This window comes from Euprymna scolopes, chromosome 19 (assembly GCF_053919585.1).
Source record: "Euprymna scolopes isolate OS-2025 chromosome 19, ASM5391958v1, whole genome shotgun sequence".
Classification (NCBI taxonomy): domain Eukaryota; kingdom Metazoa; phylum Mollusca; class Cephalopoda; order Sepiida; family Sepiolidae; genus Euprymna; species Euprymna scolopes.
Window position 1 is genome coordinate 49,933,395 of NC_136500.1, and position 21,662 is coordinate 49,955,056.

Consider the following 21,662-nt stretch of genomic DNA (forward strand, 5'->3'; position numbering starts at 1 on the left):
GACTACAAAATCTGAAAATTGGAAGAGAAGTTGCAATTACCTTTTATCTTTTATGACGCCATTTTGAATTTTCAAGTAAAGTCACTAAAATTTAAATTTCCATATAATGAAAATATCTCTAACATTATACTCATCTTATGTGCCTAACCCACCCCTCATGGGGGAGGCAATAAAAACAAAGCCACAGAATTTTAGAACTATACTAGACCACCAGGTATCTAGACTGCTCATCTAGTAGACACTCGTGACTATTTATATCATCATGGGTCATGTACATTAAACATTATAAAGTATCTCCCTTCCCAATCTTTTTGGTTTGATTATTTTAGATTCTTTAGTTTTGTATTCCCACATTTCTTTCAGTAGATGACGTCACAAAACGATGACATCATCCAGTGTGCATGATGACAAGCAAACAAGACCGACAGTTTTAATAGTATAATATATAGACAGACAAAAGCAACTTATCTAATATATAAAATACTAAACATTTTAACCTCTTTAAAAACATACAAAAGTTATAATCCATTGAGTGCTTTATGCCAATGCCAAATTGACGGTTGAATATGAATATGGTTAAATTTGTGCTCATTCTTTGCATTAAATACTAATCCCTATTAATCCTTAACTGTGCATTGAAGAGATACCATAATACTTAGTATGCTAAAGGTCCATGCAAAATTTTAGGTAGATTAAACTGTAGTTTTAGAGAAAAAGTGGAAAGGACAGACAAACAATATAATATAGAAAATGACATTTTCTCCTATTTCCTGTAGTGCAGTATGTTAATATATAAACATACTGCACTACAGGAAATAGGAGAAAATGTCATTTAAAAAAAAAAATTGTCGTTTTTTTTTTTTTTTTTTTTTTTTTTGTTACCTTAAATTGGTTCGTGTTAGAAAACTTAAGTGACGTAAATAAATATTTCAGCTTTTTTTTTTTTTTTTTTTTTTTTTTTTCTCTCAATTATTATGAAGAAAAAGTCGCAGCGTTTTCACTCTTTCCGTAACATGTATGACTACCATCACCCATTGCACTCAGGTAATTTATTTTGCAAAGTTTTGCTATACCATTTTCTAACACTACAGATGTGCATAATACTAATAATCTGTCATATTTTTTAACATATTTATATATAGGACTCCCATTTATCAAGGCGCAAAAGCCACTCGAGGATAATGGTTAATAAGTTTACGATAGTTACTGAAACAAGTGTATTAATAGTTAGAAGAACTTGTTTACATTGGACTTGAAGACGGACCATATTGTAGTCAGCTGAAAAACAGGTCAGCAGAACAGTTCCACAGGTGGGCAGTTGTAGGAAAGAAGCTTTGTTAATGGAATTTGCGTTTAGATTTAGGCACAGATGGAGTGTGTGAAGCTGGATAGTTGTTGTAGCTAAACGAGTGCTTTTTGTTTGTGAAAGTTTGGCATTAAGATTTACTAGTTTTTGTGAAAAGTTCTCTGATTATTTAAGAAAATACTGAATAATTAGGTAGTGGTAATTTTCGCATTATTTACTTTCGTAATCTTCTAAAGTTTAGACTTTTAGTTTTATATATTATTATTTTACTCATTCGTGTCTCCATACATTTATTCGATCTTATCATAGAGAATTTGGGACGACAACATGAGATAAAAATGAAAACCTTCTTTTTCTATAGAAGGTGAGGCGTCTTCATCATTTCTCCTTTTGGCATTAAAAGAGCCGTTTACATTCAAGTTTAAAAATCCTTTCTTCGTTCCACTCTGCTTCGTTATTAGAGTGAAAATCGGAATATTGAATTTCAAGTAAAACCAATGATCTCCACTTAATTGTTACGTTGCAATAATGAACGTTTCCAAAAATTATGAAAAATAAGGTAGTAAATTAATTATTAATGAAAATATGGTATTTTTTTACGACCTGCCCCAGTGTAGTATAAAGACCCCCAACTACCTCATGTTAAGAACAGCTTTCGGAATAATCCCCTCACCAACCTCCTCGTGTTAAGAATGGCTACCGAGGTTGGGAGGTGTTTATTCCAAAAGCCATTTTTAACGTGGAGAGGTTGCGGTGTTTATAATACGCTGGGACACGTCATAAAAATTTACCAAAAATAGTTTTTGAAGAAAAGTAGCAAAAATTGAAAGTTTTTCTAAAGTATAAACGGAAGAGTTCATATTGTAATGGGGGGAGGTTATTTTCTGGAAACTTAAAAATTTTAGGTCAATTTTGGAGAAGTTTTCAAAATATTCTAAACTATGAATTACTTCCCTTGTTTTTTGTTTTTTTTTACATTCTGCACCCCAAAAATATAGCAAAGCATTTTTTTTTTTCGATAAAGGTTGAAAAGTTTTGTTTTATTTAATAATGCAGCAATATTGAACTAATTGAGGCATGACAATCATGTGGATATCATTGTTTTTCTTTTTTTTATTTTTACATGAAAGCTAATTTTTTTTTATTATTACTTCTGAATTTCATTCTAATAATAAAGAAGCACCCCTATTTTTTCTTTGTCTCCTTATCCTTTTTTTTTTTTTTTTTTTTTTTTTTTGTGTTGCAGCAAATTTTTTTTCTTTTCATCATCACCTATTTAAATCATTAAATGCCATATTGTAACGTAAACAGATTGGATAAAAAATCTCATTATATAAAATGTATTAAATGAGTCTTGATCAACTTGCATTGTATCTTTCTTTTTTTTTTTTTTTTTATGAATAAATTAATAACACATAAGATGTTGAAGATTTATACACTACGTTCGCTCATAAACTTTACGTGTGAATGTTTTTAGAGTCCAACATTCTTTTTCCAACTTCTTCTGATATAAAATAAACAATTAGTATTTGCAACATAAAAAAGAAAAATCTACAAAGTCGGAAAGCAAATTAATTGCCTTTATACGATTTGGAAAATTGGACAACTAGTCACTAAATTTTGAAAGCTAACCGTTTCAATATAACCCTTTATTTAATCAGGAGGAAAATACAAATTTTACACTCCTTAAAAAATAGTCTTCTAAGTCTGGAATCTGTACAGAACTTTATACAGAGCACCTTATTTAATCCACGGGCCTAGCAGCATGCTCTTGTTCCATCAGGCATGACCAGATAGAAGTCCTGAGTAATTTGTAATTGTATTCTTAGTATCACCTATGCTGAAGATGTAACCTTCAACCTCCAGAAGATTGTCATTTAGAATTGATTATTACAATATGTCACGGGTCCTTTATAAAATATGTATATATTTATATCTATGTGCATTGTAAACTACTGAACGGATTATGAATTTGGGAATGAAATATATTCTCGGCAACCTGATGTGTAACATGGGCCCATTATTTTTTCTAAATTTTACCAATTAGGGAGTGTGCATTCTGAAACTCTTAGGTATCCTTGAAAAACTTTTAAGATATCTTTGATAAAAAAATTGATGGAGAATAAGAATTGTTCTACATCAAATTTTGAGTTAATACATTTTTAAAAGAATTTGCATGCACGTGAACATCAATATTTGTGCTTGGTAAAATCATAAATTATTGAACTTCTTATGGAATATATATTCTAGACAACAGGAGGAGTAATCTGAGTGCATTATTTTATTATTTTTTTTTTTTTTTATGTCTATATATCTATAAAAGTTAGTGTGTGTGTGAGAGAGAGAGGACACTTTTCAACCTATATACTCAACAAATTTTTGATCTACCGGCTTGAAATTTGGTATATAGGGTATTCAGGCATGTAAAAAAAAATTTAATTGGTCTTCATCCGGAAAAAAGATATGCTAAAGAGTAAAAATTGAAAAGTTGGTACTTGTGGAGCATCGGATTTTTATCCGTCTGTCAACTGTTTTACAACTGCGCATGTACGAATTGTTCAAATTGTGTTAAGAATAAGTAGGTTTGAAAAAAATGTCAAGCTGGCCTAATGGTTATCGTACTTGACTGTCTTTAGGTTTTAGTTTCGATCTCAACTCGAGTATTTTTTTTTTTTTTTTTGCTTACAAGAAGTGAACTGTTTAGAAAAAACAATATTTACATACATAGTTTCTCTTTTTCTTTTTTTTTTCTTACTTCATTTTTTCTTTTTAAATAACCTTATGTTTAATCCGATGCAACACCGGGTACATATTCTAGTGTATACAACTTGGATCTTATTACCCAACTGCTGTAAAGAACGTCCAGCATGGATTTTACCACGCAATCTGGATCTACAATTTTCATATCCTTTTCTTCAAATCCTCTTGCTACAGGACTCCTGACTAATTAATTATTTTGACTTTGACTTTCCATGTCTCACTGACTTTAGCAAATAGGGTACATCTTTATAAATATTTGCTAATATTTTCTCTCCTCTGATGAGATGGTAGATATCGAAACCCTATAGGTTAAGGAGATTAATTTTCAAAAGTATTCTTTGTCTTGCTTAGAATAATAAAAATCTTTGATATGAAACTCAACCACTTCATTTCAATAAGGGTTTTTTGAAATTCATTGAATCACAATATAATTTATTTGCTCTATCTTGCATATCGAGCAGTTCTTATTTAGATGGTAAAACCTATAGAATATTACTGCCAGTAATATTTTGTAAATCTTATAATCACAGGTTTCCATACCAACTGATTGTTAAATAAAAAAAAAAATTTTTTTAATTATTCTGAAGTATATGTATATATAATTGGTGGAAGAAGCCCTAAAACGTTATCACGTTCCTAAAATAATCACCAATTTAATATTGGATTATTATAAGGATTTCAAAATGAGAACAATAATAAAGACCTCTACCTCAGCTTGTCATGACTTAGAAAGAGGTATTATTACAGGATGCACCATTTCTGCAACACTATTCTCATTATTAATGAACCTGCTAATAAAAACGGCAGAAAAGGAATGCCGTGGGCCAGTCACTAAAACTGGGTCGAGGCAGCTGCCAATACATGCACACATGAATGACATGACCATAACAGCAACTTCTGCGTTCGGGGCAAAGTGGCTGTTAAAAGGAATAAGTGAACTCATCGACTGGGCAAGGATGAGTTTCAACGCATCTAGATCGCTAATGTTGAAGAAAGGAAGACCGGATGAAAATGTATGCTTTAAGCTCTCTGGAGAATATATTTCTATGATAAAACAAAATCCAGTTAAGAGCTTAGGAAAGCGTTTTGATGCCATCCTAAAGGATTCAGTAGCAATAGAAAGGACCAAGTAGAATCTAGAAGGGTGGCTTATTGAAGCGGACAAGTCTGGGTTACCTGACCGTTATAAAACTTGGATTTATCAGCACGTTATTTTACCCAAGTTACTCTGGCCCTTAACAATATATGAATTTACAACCTCCATCGTGGAAACAATAGAGAGGAGAATTACAGCTCGTCTACACAGGTGGTTAGGTTTACCATGATCACTCTGCAGTGCAGTGCTATACGGAATCTCAAATAAATTACAACTTCCATTTAAAAGTGTTCTGGAGGAATATAAAGTCACAAAAGTGAGGTTGGCCATTCAGTATGAGTGCTCCAGAAACCCAAAAGTTGCTGAGGCAGGCATAGTGGTTTTCACAGGGAAAAAATGGAATGCTGCTAAGGAATTTAAGGATGCGAAAGAAAGGCTTCAAGAAAAGGCCTTAATAGGGACCGTGGCTATTGGACGCGCACGCCTTGGGTTCTTCCCATCAGAAAGTCGTCACACACTCCAAGGAAATAGGAAACCGTACCTGCTGCAAGAGGTTAGGAATAATGAAGAAGAAAGACGTGTGCCAGTCATAGTGGGGCTGAAGCAGCAAGGGGCATGGACAAAGTGGGAGTCTATGATGAACCGACAAATTAAGTGGTCGGAAATCTGGAATGGTGACTCCAGATTAAGATTCCTGATACGGGCAGTGTATGATACTTAATGATACTTTATCAAGTCCCGTTAACCTCAATCTCTGGACAAATTCTGAATCACCATAGCTAGATCCACATTACAGGGTAACATTTTCAATCCTGAATCGGGATTTATAAAATTCGTGAGAGCATTGCGTGAAGCTTATTGGAAAAATAAGCACAAACCCAATAGGGTTATCCCAATCAACAGACTGGGAATTAAGAGCTGACATAAACCACAGACTATTTTTTCTTTTTTTTAATTAGCTATTCGTTCTTTTTTTTTTTTTTTTTTTTTTTTTTACAAAGATGATTTGCCTATGTCTATCTGTGCATGTGTGGTTGATCGTATGCATATATATATATCCACCTTTATTATTATTGGGAAGGATTGGATTTATTTGTAATTCTTCTTCTTAGGTTGTCTTAAGTTTTTGTTTTTTTTCTTCCATTGCTATATTATTTGTATACTAAAACGCGCACAATTAGAATTCAGCCAATCCGAGAAGCCAGGAAGATTTTGTGTGGAGTACAGCCGCAATTTAAACAGTGTCTGAAAGCACACTTATGGAGAGTGGACTAGAGACCGATCACTTCTGGTCGGGTCATGTGCGGAGAGGAATGTCTGATGTTGAAAGACCCAAATCATTTCCATGATCCACGCCAAAACATCACTGACGACACATTCCAACGTTCCATTATGGGGACGTATAATTGAAATTGAACTATCTATATATATATATATATATATATATATATATATATATATATTGTAAATCTTAACATTTAGTGGGGTGCATCCAAAATCATACAATATATCCCCCCAATAAAAATTAAAACTTGAAACTATTCTGTATTTATTGCTTATCTCTAAACACAGTATTTTAATTTGTTAAATTTCAGGCATATTTCTCTGGAATTTCTTTTAAATAAGTATTTCTTGAGATAACAAATCTTTATAACTATTATAGTAAATACGGCTCTAATTTCATGCTGTTGCAAACCTTTAATCATTTAGAAAAATAATATTCCAAGTTTTAGTGAAAACATTTTTAAGTCTTTTTGCAAATCAAAGCTGGCATCTTGAACATTTTACTATGATTTCATCTGATAAAGTTATTGTAAATTACCACCTCCAAAAAATAAGGAAATTTGAAAATTACCCCCCAAAAATAATTACTTTTCTATGCAACAAATTTACTGAAGTTAGTGGAACTTTTTATCTTGAGACACACCTAAATCGTATGCATGCCCATTTTATTTCTCTTTTTTTTACCTGAAATTCTCATGACTGACTCTGTTCTTGAAAAGAAATAAACTCTGAAACTTCTTTCTTATGGAATCATACATTAGGTCCATTGCACTTTCTGCTTCTTGTAAAATTGGTTTCTCACACCTGAAGCCATTCTTTATCTCTACAAATCTACGATTAGACTTTATATTAAATATTGTGAGAAATAAATCTCACAAACTCAATACTCTCTGGCTGAGGAAAAAATAATTTCACAATTACAAAACCATACCTTTTAAACTCAAATTTTATTCAGTTATAACATCAAAGAAAGGTTATTGGTCCAGGTACAGTTGTTGCAAAACGGTGGGTCAGTTTTGCCTCCCAAATTGGGAGCCAGTAGTTGACTCCTTTCGTTGGAGTGGTAGCATGGTTTTCCTTTGAAAATGTCCATGATAATTCATGGTGTTCTCGGCAAGAGCTCTGGTGCCTTTAATTAGGCATAAATGGAGTCCCGCAGGACCCTAATTGAATTGAAAAAGTTCAAACATTTAGGTGATATAAACGTGAAAATGTTCAAACGATGCCATCCTTTAATTGGGATATCTTCGGCACAATATAAAGGTGTCTCAGCTTGTAGAGATTTCAAGTCCTTTTTCACCAAACATTTAGGTGATATAACATGAAGAAATTGTTGCGACTCCATTCTCGATAAGGCATTCTTCTCGGAGCTGACTATTGGTGAGTCTCGCTCTTGCCGGAGGTTTGGGTAGACTGAAAAACAAAATGGATGTTTACAAAAAAGGCGCCAAGTAATTATCTTGGCCCAAACAAATTAACCAATCACAAGGTGCCTACAAGAAATGTGCGTAGGCGGCTTAAAACATTGAAATGGCATTGTAACTGGAATTTCTCACAGTATTACTGTCATATTTGAGCTGGTGAATTTCTGTCCAGTTTGAGGATTCTTTATAAGAATCGGAAGCGTATCTATAATTTGATTAATCCCACTCTTTATTTTCTTTAGCAACCCCTCTTTCGCAGATATAATATTGCTAATCTTAGCTTTTTTATAAATAGTAATGATAATAAAAGAATTTAAAAATCCGCCAATATGAATTTAAAATTTTAAAATGGAAAGGGAGAAACAAAATGCTTGATGATTCGTCTGTTCCATGGGTTTTATTCAAGAATGAATATAATTTATTTTTATTTTTTATTTCTTTTTTAATAAAGGAGTCACCCTTTATCAAGTCCTGGAGGACACTCAAGGATAAGGGTTACTGAGTGTCAATGGGACAATATCATAATTGTAAGTTGTGGAAATTTGGTAAATTCGATTGCTTATGAGGACAACTCATCAAGAACTTGTTTTCAAATGTGAAGTGTTTCCTTTCAGAAATGTCCCACAATTAAAAACAGCTTACAAACTAACTTTTTATGAAATGAAAAAACTACAAAAAAAGAAATGACCAAAAGATACATATTTCTATCTTGATTATCCGACACTAACTGGAAGTCGGCTAAAAAAAAAAAAACATATTCAAATCTACAATCTCTGCGTAGACAAATCATTAAGCATTTTGTTTCTTGCTTTCTGTTTTGAATTCATAAATACCATTTAGACAAATGTTCTTCAGAATTGTCTGATCGAGTCCCTGCTTCTTTTGTTTCAGCTCATTTGACTTGTTAGTCTAGTGGTCTCCATCAATTTGCTGTTTTGATACCTCATTGTAGTACAGCTTCCTATTTCATTAGCTTCTTTTCAAGAACTGTAGACTTGCAAAACTCTCTTGCTGCTTATTGTTTTCCTCCTACCTATAACCTTTTAAAGACTAAGATCAATAGACGCCGCTTGTCATTGTGATAATCATCTTTTGTTCTTTTTAGCTTCTTACATCAAGTGGCTTTATGCCTTGTTTGGAGTGATTTTCAATAAAAAATTTATATCATGGTATACATTAAATCATGAAAATAACTTTGTTACAAAGTAAAACATGTTGAAAAAGTGTATACGAAAAGAAAGATTGCATGATTTACCTGCAAAATAATGGAATCAGAATTAAATATTTTTCTATTTACTACTTGGAGTTGCCTCGACGTTTTTTGTATTTTTTTACTTTGAAGTAGGATTTTGATAAGTAAATTTATGGACTTAATCCTTTCTTTTTTTTTTTTTTGCATGGTGCAGAACTCAAATTTACATATGTTAAGGCCTAAAATTGCACCGTTTGTTCAATTTCACCAGGATTTGATGTCCTAAATGGGGGGAGGGGTGCAAAGGCTGAACTTAGTCATTTTTTTTATGCCTCGTTCACTGTGCACTTAAGGAGGACCATGCATGCTTCACTTGTTCATGCTAGAAATGCCTTTCTATTCAATAATGTAAATGCTTCCAAATTCGTTTCAACTTTCAAAGGTCACAAAGCAATTTTTTTTTCTTCCATCTATTAAAAGATTAAAATTGCTGACTTGTTTACTTTTAAGGATTGAAAATAGATGCTGGTGGATTTAATTTTATAATTTGAATAGGGTTTTTTTTAATGTTTTTTTTTTATGCTATTAGAATTTTTTTTTATTTCAATATTTCATTAATCTATATAAAGTATTTAGCATTACATTTTTTCTTTTTAGATAATTGTTATTTTATCAACTTGCATTAAAAGAGCTATGTAAAAGATGCTTAAAACCGTTTGAATTATGATAATACCATCAGTAGTTCAAAAGTTATGAGAACTTTAAGTGCCAAAATTTATTTTTTTCCGTGGGCATTTTTTCTTTAGAAAAAGTAGGCTAAATTACGAACCTCAACATTTCAAGAAATTCGGTAATTTCACCACCATTTATTTATTTTTCAAGCTATTCTCATGAAACTCTGTACTCTTATATAAAATTGTGTGCTCTTTCAGATTATGCATTCAAATTTGATGTATCTCTTTACCATAAGCCGTAAATGACAAAGATCTCTCTGATTCTCTCTCCTCTGATCTTGAGCGTGTGGTACAGTGGGGGAAAAGATGGCTAGTTACCTTTAATGCATCTAAAACCAAGCTCTTATCTTTACATCCTCAATGCTCTGATCCTCATCTGGCATCAATTGAAATGGATGGCTCTCGTCTTGGGGATGCTCCATGTTTTGACAAGCTTCTGATTTTGACCTTTACTCCTGATCTGAAATGGAACACGTACATCAAGTCTGTTGCCCAGGTTGCTGGGAAAATGGTGGGATCCTTCTACCGCTCCAGAAGATATCTCAATATTGATGCAATTCTCTATATGTATAAAAGCCAAGTACATCCAAGGATGGAGTACTGCTGCCACATCTGGGATGGAGCTGCTAAAAACAGCCTATCCTGCCTTGACAGAATACAAAATAGACTTTGTGGCTTAGTGGGGGATGCCCTTTTCTCTTCCCTGCAACTTCTCTCCCACAAAAGAGACGTTGCGAGCCTGTCTTTGTTTTATTGTTATTTCCATGGCAAGTGTTCGTCCGAGCTCCAATCTCTGGCCCCCCCCTCACCAATCTTTCATGAAAAACACCCGTCTAGCTGAAACCACTGTTAGTAATTTTCCCCACTCTTCATCTGTGCCTAAATCAAAATGTAGATTTCATGAACAAAACTTCTTTCTTAGAAGTGCACGCCTGTGGAACTCTCTTCCGTTTGCCTGTTTCCCACCTGACTACAACTTGGATGTCTTCAAGTCCAACATAAACAAATTCCTGATGAATTGGGCCCCCCCCTTAAGTAAAACACTATCAAATTTCCAATACTAACGATTACTACGATACTATCCCATTGATTACTGAACACGCAATAACCCTTATCCCCGAGTGGCTTCCAGGCCTTGATAAGTGGTGACCCCCATGTAAAAAAAAAAAAAAAAATTATAAATTCAGATGTACAAATTTCAATTTTTTTAAAACTGGCACATGTTATCATACAGTGGGTGTCTATTCATGAACAAAACTAAGTATTATAGTGGTATTTAGCTTTATTGAGAATAGGCATTTTCTTGCCTCCTCACCAAAGGAGAGCCTAATCTTGGGTGTAGCCATCGAATGCCTAAAGAGTATTCATGACCGGTATTTACTACTCCCCTCACAGAAAAAAAAAGATGAAAATTCCCATGGTCGACCATGCATTTTGAGACCAGTCCAATTTTCAATTTTGTAAATCCTCTCTGACCCAAAATATACCCCTATTTTCTGAAATGCAACTATAAATCATACTCTACATGAATCCTTGATGTAGCTTTCACAGTACCAGGATACCAGAAATCTTGATAACAACTATATATTCACCAGTTGATGGTAATTTTTGTCATTTCTATTCTGTTGTTTTACAAAACGAAATAAAACAGTAATTTTTTACCTTGTTTCCACCTTAACATTTAAAATAATTATGTTTATATGTTTTAGGGTATGCTGAAAACGAATATCGCATTTAAATTTTCTACAAATAAGTAGTTTTCCAGATATCAAGCAATGTTATTTCTTATGTTATCATTGATGGCCATCTTGGTGTGCATGAGCACACAAACGTAACTCCGAGAAACTATGCGCAAACGCATGTACTAAGATGACCACCGGCAATAACATAAGAAATGACATTGCTTATTATCCAGAAAGCTACTTATTTGCAGAAAATTTAAATGCGATATTCGTTTTCAGCATATCTGAAAACCTTAAAAGATAGTTATTTTAAAGAAGAATGTTAAGGTGGAAACAAGATAAAAATTTACAAAATGCATCACAATGAAATTCTTTATTGAACCACCTAATTATTATTATTTAGATATCTTCAGTTAAAAAAAAAAAAACTGGTTTGTTTTACAGATTCAAAAAAATGGTCTTCAGAATGCCTTGACAAATACATTCAGGTTTCACAAATATATTTTATTTAATTGTTAGGTGAAAGTACAGAATAGTTAACAAAACACCCTTCCTTCCCCATGTTAAGAATGGGTTTCTAAATATTATTTCAGCATGGTAGCATGTGAACAAGTTCCTTTTATTTGTTATATATTTGGGTTTTTTTTTTACCACTAAAAACATTAAGTACATTTTGTTTTTTTAACGCTTTTAGTACATGTGTACTAAAAGCATTAAAAACAAAATATTGTTTGGAAATCAAATTTGAAATATTGATAATTTTTTTAAATTGACAAACTCAGAATAAAAGATGAAACTTTTTTTTCTGCTTTCGATTTGAAAGCAGAAAAAAAGTTTTCTATTTTTTAAGAGAATACAAACTCGTTAATATGCTGACAGCGATGGTTAGCGCATAGCAAGCTGTTTCCCTTTAAGCGGATTTGATTTTCTAAAAAAATAACATTTTAAAGAAATTTCCTCACAATTAATAATTATCAAATATTTACATATTATACATGAAAATAATTCTGAAACTATTATCTCTATGAAAATGGATGATATATACCGATTTATCTTATCAATTTTGAAATATTCTTCATCAACTTTGCTTGGTCGCAACTATGCATCCTGTGGTCGTAAAAATAAAAATCAAAATCCAGTAGAGATGGACTTCTATGCTTATATAGCCTGTAAAATTTCAACCATATCCAACCAAATTTGACCTCGCGCATTTGTATCCAAATGTAATGTATGAAATGTAAACATTGAAAAAACAGTTTCCCTTTTTGCTGTCATCATTTTTTACCGTTTTTTTTTTATTTTTAACTTGGAACATAAAAACATTGAACGCATAAAAGAAAAATAAATTAACATCATTGGAATGCTTATTCTATTCTTTTTTCATCAATGTAATTCTTTTAAAAATTGATGCACAAATAAAAAAGATATGACTTGTTGAAGCACATTAGGTATGTAATATTGCTGATGTCCACGAAAATACAGCATACACTTGTAATGCTATATATATATATATATATATATATATATATATATATATATATATATATAGTTCCGGTGTGTTCATGCTTTATGCCTATAATTGATGCATGTTTTCGGAAATTATCAGTCTATATTATCAACTTAATTTTCTTACATTAATGTCAACATGACTAACTCTCAAGTCTTATAAAGAGAAAATCTACCTAATTTTTACTCACACACAAACTACTATTACTACCATATCGGGGCCATATTCATGATTACTAAGGAGAGAGGGACACTTGACCTTTCCGATTTAAAAAAAAAAAAAAATATGCTTAAATATTTTTTAATTCATGCAGATTTTGTGTTTATTGATAGCGATTTTTTTTTTTTTTTTTTTTTTTCCGAATATTCAAATCACAACAAAAATATTAAAATATCATTTTAAAGTAAATTTTATTGTGAATCCAGTTATGTTTATTTTGATGAACGTAGGAGAAATGTACTTATTACTGATTTAAAAACTATACGTGTCAAAATAAGTAGTAGTGTGCGCCTTGTCCAGCGCTGAATGTTATGGTGTCTGGTATTACTATTTGAATAACTTAATAAGATCTAAAAAGGATTGACGCCATTTGCATGACTTTTTAAATTACAACATGTTCTCTTCAGTGCCAAATACTCAACTATCTCTTCTTCCAAATTCATTCTTCTAACTGTAGCTAATTCATTCTATATGCAAATAAATGCATTTCAAAGAACACGCCCCCATGATCCTAAAAAATTATTTCATGTCCAATCCCTACCCAGATTAGCACTTACATCTCCATCGTTTCTTACACGGCCTCAGGCACGGCTGGCTCTCGCCGCACGGCCCCAGGCACGGTTGGCTCTCACAACCCAGCCCCAGCCACGGCTGACTCTTAAAATCGTATTCATATTCTCCATAATATGACAACAATTTAAAAAATATTTGGCTCTCTGGATAACATCAACATTACTTTTTTTATGTCGAAATAGCTTTCAATCTAACAAGATCTAAAAAGGATTGACAGCATTCGCACAACTTCAATACGAACACTTAATTCTCTTCTCTCAAATTCATTCTTCTTAATAATTAATTCATTCATATTCAAAACCATGCATTTCAAACCACACATAGAATGTGTATAATATCACTAGAGTTCAAAATAAGATTTAATAGATGTTTCTGACTTGTTTAAAAAAAAATCTTTATTCATATAATTGTTTTTGCCCAGTTTCAAATAATGACTGATGACTAAAACTGTCCGCCTCCCTTGACAAATACAGGGTTTATTTCATATTTCAATTGTAGCTTAATTGGATATCATGCTTAGAATTGGAATTAAATATGATTTTCGCTCTGGGGTTCGAAACCTGTAACTGGTGTATATGGTCATCTCTGCACTGATGATTTCGCAAGGATGGATAATATTTAAATATTAATTAACTGGCATAATTGCATCAACACACTGGTTCACGTCAGATCACCAATGTTAAGCAACGTTTAACCTGGTTAGTACCAGTTAGGTGACCATTTGGGAATTCTAGGCGCTGTCTGTGTTCTCCACTTATCTCGGCATTTGTTTCCAGTCGTCCAGTTTCGATTACTGGTACAATAGACAGAAAAGCAGTTTGGATTTTTTCATTCTTATTACAGTAAAATCTAACGAGAATACATAGATGCTTTTGACTCGTTACATCAGTGGATTCATCCACAAGTAAAACATTTTTTGGTTTTCAAATCATTTTTTTAGTTCTTTTAGTGCAGCTGAAATCACATTTTTAATTATTGCAGTGCACTGAGATCTTTGCACGTTTATATTCTCTAGAACACTTTTTCACTATATTTTTTCACAATCTTGCCAATATGATCAATTGAACGGATTAAAGAATGGCAAGTTATAATTAAAGTAAGTTTTATATTTGCTTCCTTTTTTTGGTCATTTGATTTTGTACATATAAAATTGAGAATTTGGGGAAATATTCCTGTTTGGTGTTTTATCTTGATGCTTTTTTGTTTTTTCGTGTGCTGAAATATTGCTTTGCTTAGGTAAAACTGTCACATTGCACAACACACAGCAAGCTCGCTGACAATCACCAGCACTTTTGAGCCATGGATATGACTTTTCGCAATCTTTATTATATTTACACCCAGTTTCATAACTATTTTTTCACTTGCGCATTTTGAAGGGATAACCGAGAAAAAAATTATTTGTCCAATTCAAAGGCTAGACTTGATGAGTTGTGTGTGTGTATATATATATATATACTAGCAAAAGTACCAGTCATTGACTGGGTTCAAAAACAGCCTACAGAAAATGGACTTTGATTTATGAAAGTATGATAGGTTATGAAAAGGAAGGGTTTTAAAGAGACAGCTTCGAATTTGGGTGTATCAAAACCAAAGCAAAATATGATGAAAGTAAAAATAAAATAATAATATTTATTATACCATACCTGTTCACACTGAAACACTTATCACAATATTCTGTGGATCTATATTAAAAAACCTTGTTAAACTTTGTGACATATTTCCACTCTATGGAGGTCAGGCGCGAACGAACACCCCATAATTTTATTATACCATATTTTTTCAAACTGAAACATAATTATCAAAGTATACTTACGCAGATAGATATGAAAAATCTTTTATTAAAGTTTGTGCCTATTTTCATTCTATGGAGGCCAGGCTCGAACGTAGACCCCACAATTTTATCATACCATCCCTATTTAAGTTAAAACATACTTATCAAAGTATTATTATATACATCTATATCAAAAACACTTGTAAACGTTTTTTTTTTTTTTTTTTTGTTTTTTTAATTTTTTATTTCCATACTTTGTGGACCAGGCGCGTACGCAGATCCCACAATTTTAATGAATCATCATTATGCCAGATCAAACATACCCATTCCTGATACATCTATCATATGTGATCAGTTTTCTATAATAGTCAACCATATAGGAGCCTATTTGTGACTAGACACACACACAGACGTTCAAATTTATATATATATATATATATAATCATTTACTATTAATCAAATATTTACTGAAATAAAATAAATAAATAAAAGGGAAAATTAAAACTCAGTGACCTGACTGGACAAGGCCAAGGCGCCAATACTAAAAACAATGTTCCCAGAACGGTTTTATGTTGAACTGTGAACTCTGAGAGATTCCATATAAACGTTTAGTAAGTATGTGTGAAAATAAATTTAAACATTTAGGTGTGAGATTGCCTCAGTGCTGCCCTTTAGTCTTTAGAAAAAGATTTTTTTTCATGATATGAAAAATGTTAGTAGCTGTTGATTCCGGAGCTGTTTTCTCATGCAAATCCATGAATCGAAAAAAAAAAGCCAAAATGAAAAACAATCTACAAGTTTTGACATCCAAACTACTTTTTAAATTACTTAATTATGACTTTTTCTTTTAATAATTACTATTAAATAAATATTTCTATAAAATGATCAGAAAAAGGCCGAATTTGAAGCCAAATTTGAAAAAAGGCCAAACAAAAATTTTGAAGGCCAAAAAGTCAACCTGGCAACCCTGATTTATCTCCCTTTTTACGGAAAACCCCGAAAAGACCCGACTACTTCCGCCATGTGCATTTCCGTTTTCCGGTGTTCTTGACTGGATGACCCTCCTAAAATAAAAAATAAAAATTTAAAAAAAAAAAAGCAAATCTATTTATCGCATAACTAGTTCACCTCTGCTGTTTGTATTTTTTTTTTTTTTACTATAAAATTTAATTTATATGTCTATATGAATGTGTGCCCACGTTCTCCACACATACACACAGCAATCACATGCAGTGTGTTAACTTGTTAAAATGCCGGTTGGATGTCTTTTCCAACTGTCGAAGAACATTATTCTGTTACCGCCATCATAGACGGCGGCTGGAAATTCAACAACGTTCGGCCTGTTTTTCCACAACTGTAATCCCCATCACTCGTAACAACAAACATATTGAATTCCGTCAGTCTTTTGTTAAGAAGAGAGCGGATAGCGCTGTGGTTTCTTTATCGTCCAACTACCAACAACGCGCCCATTTCGTTACGATGCGAGAAAAACAACCATTTGAGCATTTACCGAAATCTGTGATCCCGGTTAATTATGATTTGAAATTCCTCCCGGATTTCGACACTTTCACCTTTGACGGAGGGGCACGTGTTCAAGTACAGGTATTGTCTTTTCCTCTCGCCCTCCCTTTACCAATTTTTTAACAATCAGATTATTATTCCAAATGTAGAATTACAGAAATTTAAATTTCGTTTCGTTTTAACTTTTTTTCTTTTCTTTTTATTGTGACCCCCCCCCCAAAAAAAAACAAAAATAATCGAAAGAATAATATTCAACAAGTGTACTTTTTTTTATATGAAAAACGAAAGATTTCTTTTGGTTCTCGTGACTTTTGCCTCCCAATTTTTCGTCTGCTAAAATTTTAATCGCGTAACGGCAATAAAATAAACTATTCATTAAAATGCCGCTTGTTATGGATTTAACTGAATACGAGGCACTTCTGCAATCTGCATGACAGTGACATGAGGCGAATATGTGTATTTTAGTTTTAAGAACGGCCGATAAGAGGGCGTATGTTAGCTGAACAGGGGTCGATAACTCGTACCTTTCTAAAAGTTCGTGCAAAAACAATTCCTTGGAAGGGGGTTTCTGAACAAATAAGGACTCTATCCCTTATAACTGTGCAAAAACACTATATTCCAAAAAGGTTTCAATGAAAATCACTCATTGAAAAAAAAAAAAAAAAAAAAAAAAAAACAATGTTACTTGTACAGTTTAATAAAGACATTAAAAAACTGAAACTATCGAAATAGGTCTAAATTGTACGTATCCGTTGTGGAATGAAATTCTCCGAAAAAAAAATTTCACTTAATTTCATTAAGTAGTTTTTTGTTTTTGTTTTTTTTGTTTTTTTTTGTTTTTTTTTCTTATTGTTTTTTTTTTTTTTGTTTTTTTTTCTTACAGCGAAAAAACAATTTGTTATGATACTGAGCAAAAAGTTCGGTTTTTAGGAAGAAAAGCTATTATTAAAGATGGGGGGGTGTCGGCGCTGTAACTGGAGTTATCTCCCCGTGGCGGCCTCCATAAATTTCATAATGGTTGACTTCAAGGCGCTCTCATAAAAACGTGTTTTTCCGCTGTTTGAAAAAAAAAAAAAAAAAAACTCGGAGATCTTTAGTCCAAAACGGATACGGACAATTTAAACCTTTTTCGATATTTTCATTTTTTAATGTCTTGATTAAACTGTACAAGTACCGAAACAATATTATTAAATTTTATAAATAAATAAAAACGGCGGACGTTGTTGATACCCCCCCCCCTCTAAATTCCACAATTTTCGCTTTTTTAAAACTTTTTTCCTGTTAATATCATCGACTACAGGGACATCTTGTAGTTAATTAAGCCCGGTAAACTCGAAAGTAAGTTCGACAACTCTAGAAAGGCCACGTCAGTATTTACACCGTCAAATCACGATATTACTAATTATTAAAGTTTTAAAAAATAAAAATAAAAAATATTTAATTAATATTTCATTAAAAAAATATTTAGAAAATTATTTAAATATTTTATTTTTATTTTCTTTTATTACGCACAGGCACAGCAAAGTTTCACAGTTTTTAAAAAAATATTTTAATATTTTGTTTTTTATTTAATTTGAGGGTAAAACCATCAAATCAGATATTACGAATTATTAAAGTTTTATCACGATATTACGAATTATTAATGTTTTAAAATATTTTATTTCAAGTTTTACGCTTTACACACGGCAAAGTTTAAGATTTTTTTTTATTATATTAAGACAATAATACACTTTCTAAAAATTGTTTCTTTTTTCTGTTAAATAGTTATAAACACCCTCCCCATATTAAGAGTGGCTTTTTAAATAATGTTATTATTTCAGCACGGATCAATACTGCATGAGTACCAAAAATGTATATTTCGTTCATTTACTTTATTTAATCAATCGAATTTCCAATTCGTTCAATATAATTTTCTTGATTATGGGGTCGATAACTTGTCTCTGTTGCTAATATGTCAATGTCATGCAGAAGTGCCAAATGCGATATTAAAAATCACTTTATTGGTACTTATGTTACTGGGCTGGCAGGTGTTTTGTAACTATTCTCTACTTTCATCTAACAATTTAATAAACAAAAAAGATATCGTGAAACTTGAATTTATATATACATAATCATTTTATTATATAAATATATATAGAGGGGGGCTTAGCCAGATAAAGGACCGTTTGAATAAATTCACAATGATTTAAATTTTTAATTGTAAAAAAATCATTTTGTTTTCAGTTGTGTGCACTTGTGTTACTGAACTGACGGGTGTATTCTAACTATTCTGTACTTTCACCTAACAATTTAATAAACAAAAAGATATTGTAAAACTTGAATTTAACTTGAAAATACTACTTAAAAAAATAGCACAACAACCATAAAACAGCACATCATTCGCAAGTTTTACCAATAAGGTACTTGTGCACTTTTGCCACCATGCTGAAATAATGTTATTTTGAAAGCCATTCTTAACATGGAGAAGGGAGGGTGTTTTGTAACTATTCTGTGCTTCCACCTAACAATTTAATATATATATATATATATATCTCGCAAAGCTATTTAACCTGAAAAAACTATCAGTTGAATTGTCCAGAAAAAGAAATTTCCTAAAAATTAATTTTTAAAAGATTAAAATGACTAAAATTCCATTATTTAAAAATGTTCTGCTATAACATAGATTTTTAGTTGTGCTTACATTTTTTTTTAATATTAAGTTATAATATAAACGTGACTTTTACCAGCTATTTTATTGCCAGATTAAAACGTATTGAAAAATATTATTGCACAAATAATAAACATTGTGTAGATCACTACCATATCTAGTTTGTATCTTTTTACTAAATAAAAGTATGGAAACCTGTAATTCACCAAATGAATAGTTTAGTAAAACCATATTTCATATTTAATATACAAATGTTTTGATATTATCAATCGTTAAACTGTGTAACTCCTTAAAACCTAACAAAATTATAACAAAGATTAATTAATTGCAGTTTAAAGAAGATAAACAAAGGTTTTAAAAAGATCATTAAGTCGCTTCAGCTTTTCCATACTTTGTACTGTTAACACAAGTCTGACGTCACGGGATCATGTGCTCCATTCTTCACAATCATTTGGCAGATCCTAGTTTTTGAGTATGCTGAAAATGAATATCGCATTTAAATTTTCTGCAAATAAGTAGTTTTTGGGATATTAAGCAATGTAATTTCTTGTGTTATTGCTGGTAGCCATTTTCATGGAAGCTTGTGCTCTTGTGTAAATGCAACCCCAAGAAACTACAGAGGGGCAGGGGTCACTATTGGAGAGCCTCATTCGCACAAGGGAGGGGGGGGCATTTCTTGCTTTTCTCTTTTTTTTTTTTTATCCTCATGTATAATTAAATTTTTGTTTTATTTGCCGGAGGGGGGGGGGTAAAATGAAATAAGCATAGAACATAAATATAGGATTAAATTAAATGGACCTATACAATGCTACTCTCTCCATGTATTTCTTTTTTGTCTTTTCTTCCAACAATTGGATAATAATCTACCATAGTAAAAAAAACTTGAAAATTCAATATTTGTAAGGGGTGCTCAGTTTCTAATACAGCGTCATAGTATATCGATCCCCCATGTTAAAAGCACTTGACGAGAACATGTACACCCTTCTTATAGAAAGGAATTTTCATTTTTATTAATCTTAATTGTTTTCGCATATGCATAACTTACTAAATGCATTAAAATTTTAAATTACTTTCAAGTTATTTATTTGTAAAATACTGAAACTGTTTTCAAGTTTATCTATTTCAAAATCTTTTTGTTTTGTTACTTTAAACTTGGATGTCTTCAAGTCCAATGTTAACAAATTCCTAATGAACCGCCCCCTTAAGTAAACACTTCATCAAATCTCCACACTAACGTAATGTACTTGCAATAACCCTTATCCCTGAGTGGCTTCCGGGCCTTGATAAGTGGTGATCACTGTGTAAAAAAAAAAAAAAATGCAAGTCAGTCAAAGATGAGGGTCTATTTTAAATTATTTTTCTGGAGTTAGTCGCTAACTTCAGACTCAAAAAATTTGTTACTACTAACCCTAAGTCTGAGGGTGATTGCCAGTCAAATTAGAGTAAGTTTTTTGTGTTTTTTTTATCGTCTTTTAAGTTTGAAATTGAATTGACTGACTTTTTTTGTTTTAGTTGTCTTTAGCTAAAATTTAATTCTGCTTCATTTTCGATAGGAAATTGTATTTTTTCTATGAGTTCTCAACTGTTAACTACTGTGGATATTTACTGTTTTTATTTTCATGCAATACACTGAAAATATTGGCAGAAGTAGATAGTAATTTTTTTTTTCTATTATGACAGAACAGGTAACCAATTATTTTGCTTCTCCAATATGGCTGCCATTCTCTTTTTCTCCCTAAATATTTGTTGTTCAGTTTTCAATGGACTATACAATTCATTCATAAGCAAACATAAAATGACTTTCCTCCTCCTCCTGTCTCTTGACACTCAAAATTCAGAAAAAGATGTTTTTAAAAAGAATTTTGGAGGCTAAAGAATGGTTAAAGAATTTTAAAAATTACGTTAAATTTGCATAGAAAATTCACTAGCTCCCAACCTGCTACAAT

General features: G+C 31.8%; 1 protein-coding gene across 2 annotated transcripts in view; it reads left to right on the plus strand.

Annotated features, from left to right (window-relative positions):
- LOC145303570 (puromycin-sensitive aminopeptidase-like) overlaps positions 1-21,662 on the plus strand; it is an 82,448-nt gene that overhangs the window by 9,911 nt on the left and 50,875 nt on the right. The window contains exon 1 of one of the 2 annotated variants that reach the window (XM_080145084.1): positions 16,557-17,150. The exons of the other annotated variant lie outside the window; for it this stretch is intronic. Coding sequence (XP_080001210.1) covers positions 16,776-17,150 — 375 coding nt within the window. The 5' untranslated portion in view covers positions 16,557-16,775. Of the gene's footprint in view, positions 1-16,556; positions 17,151-21,662 lie in introns of those variants that run through there. 2 annotated transcript variants of the gene reach the window in all.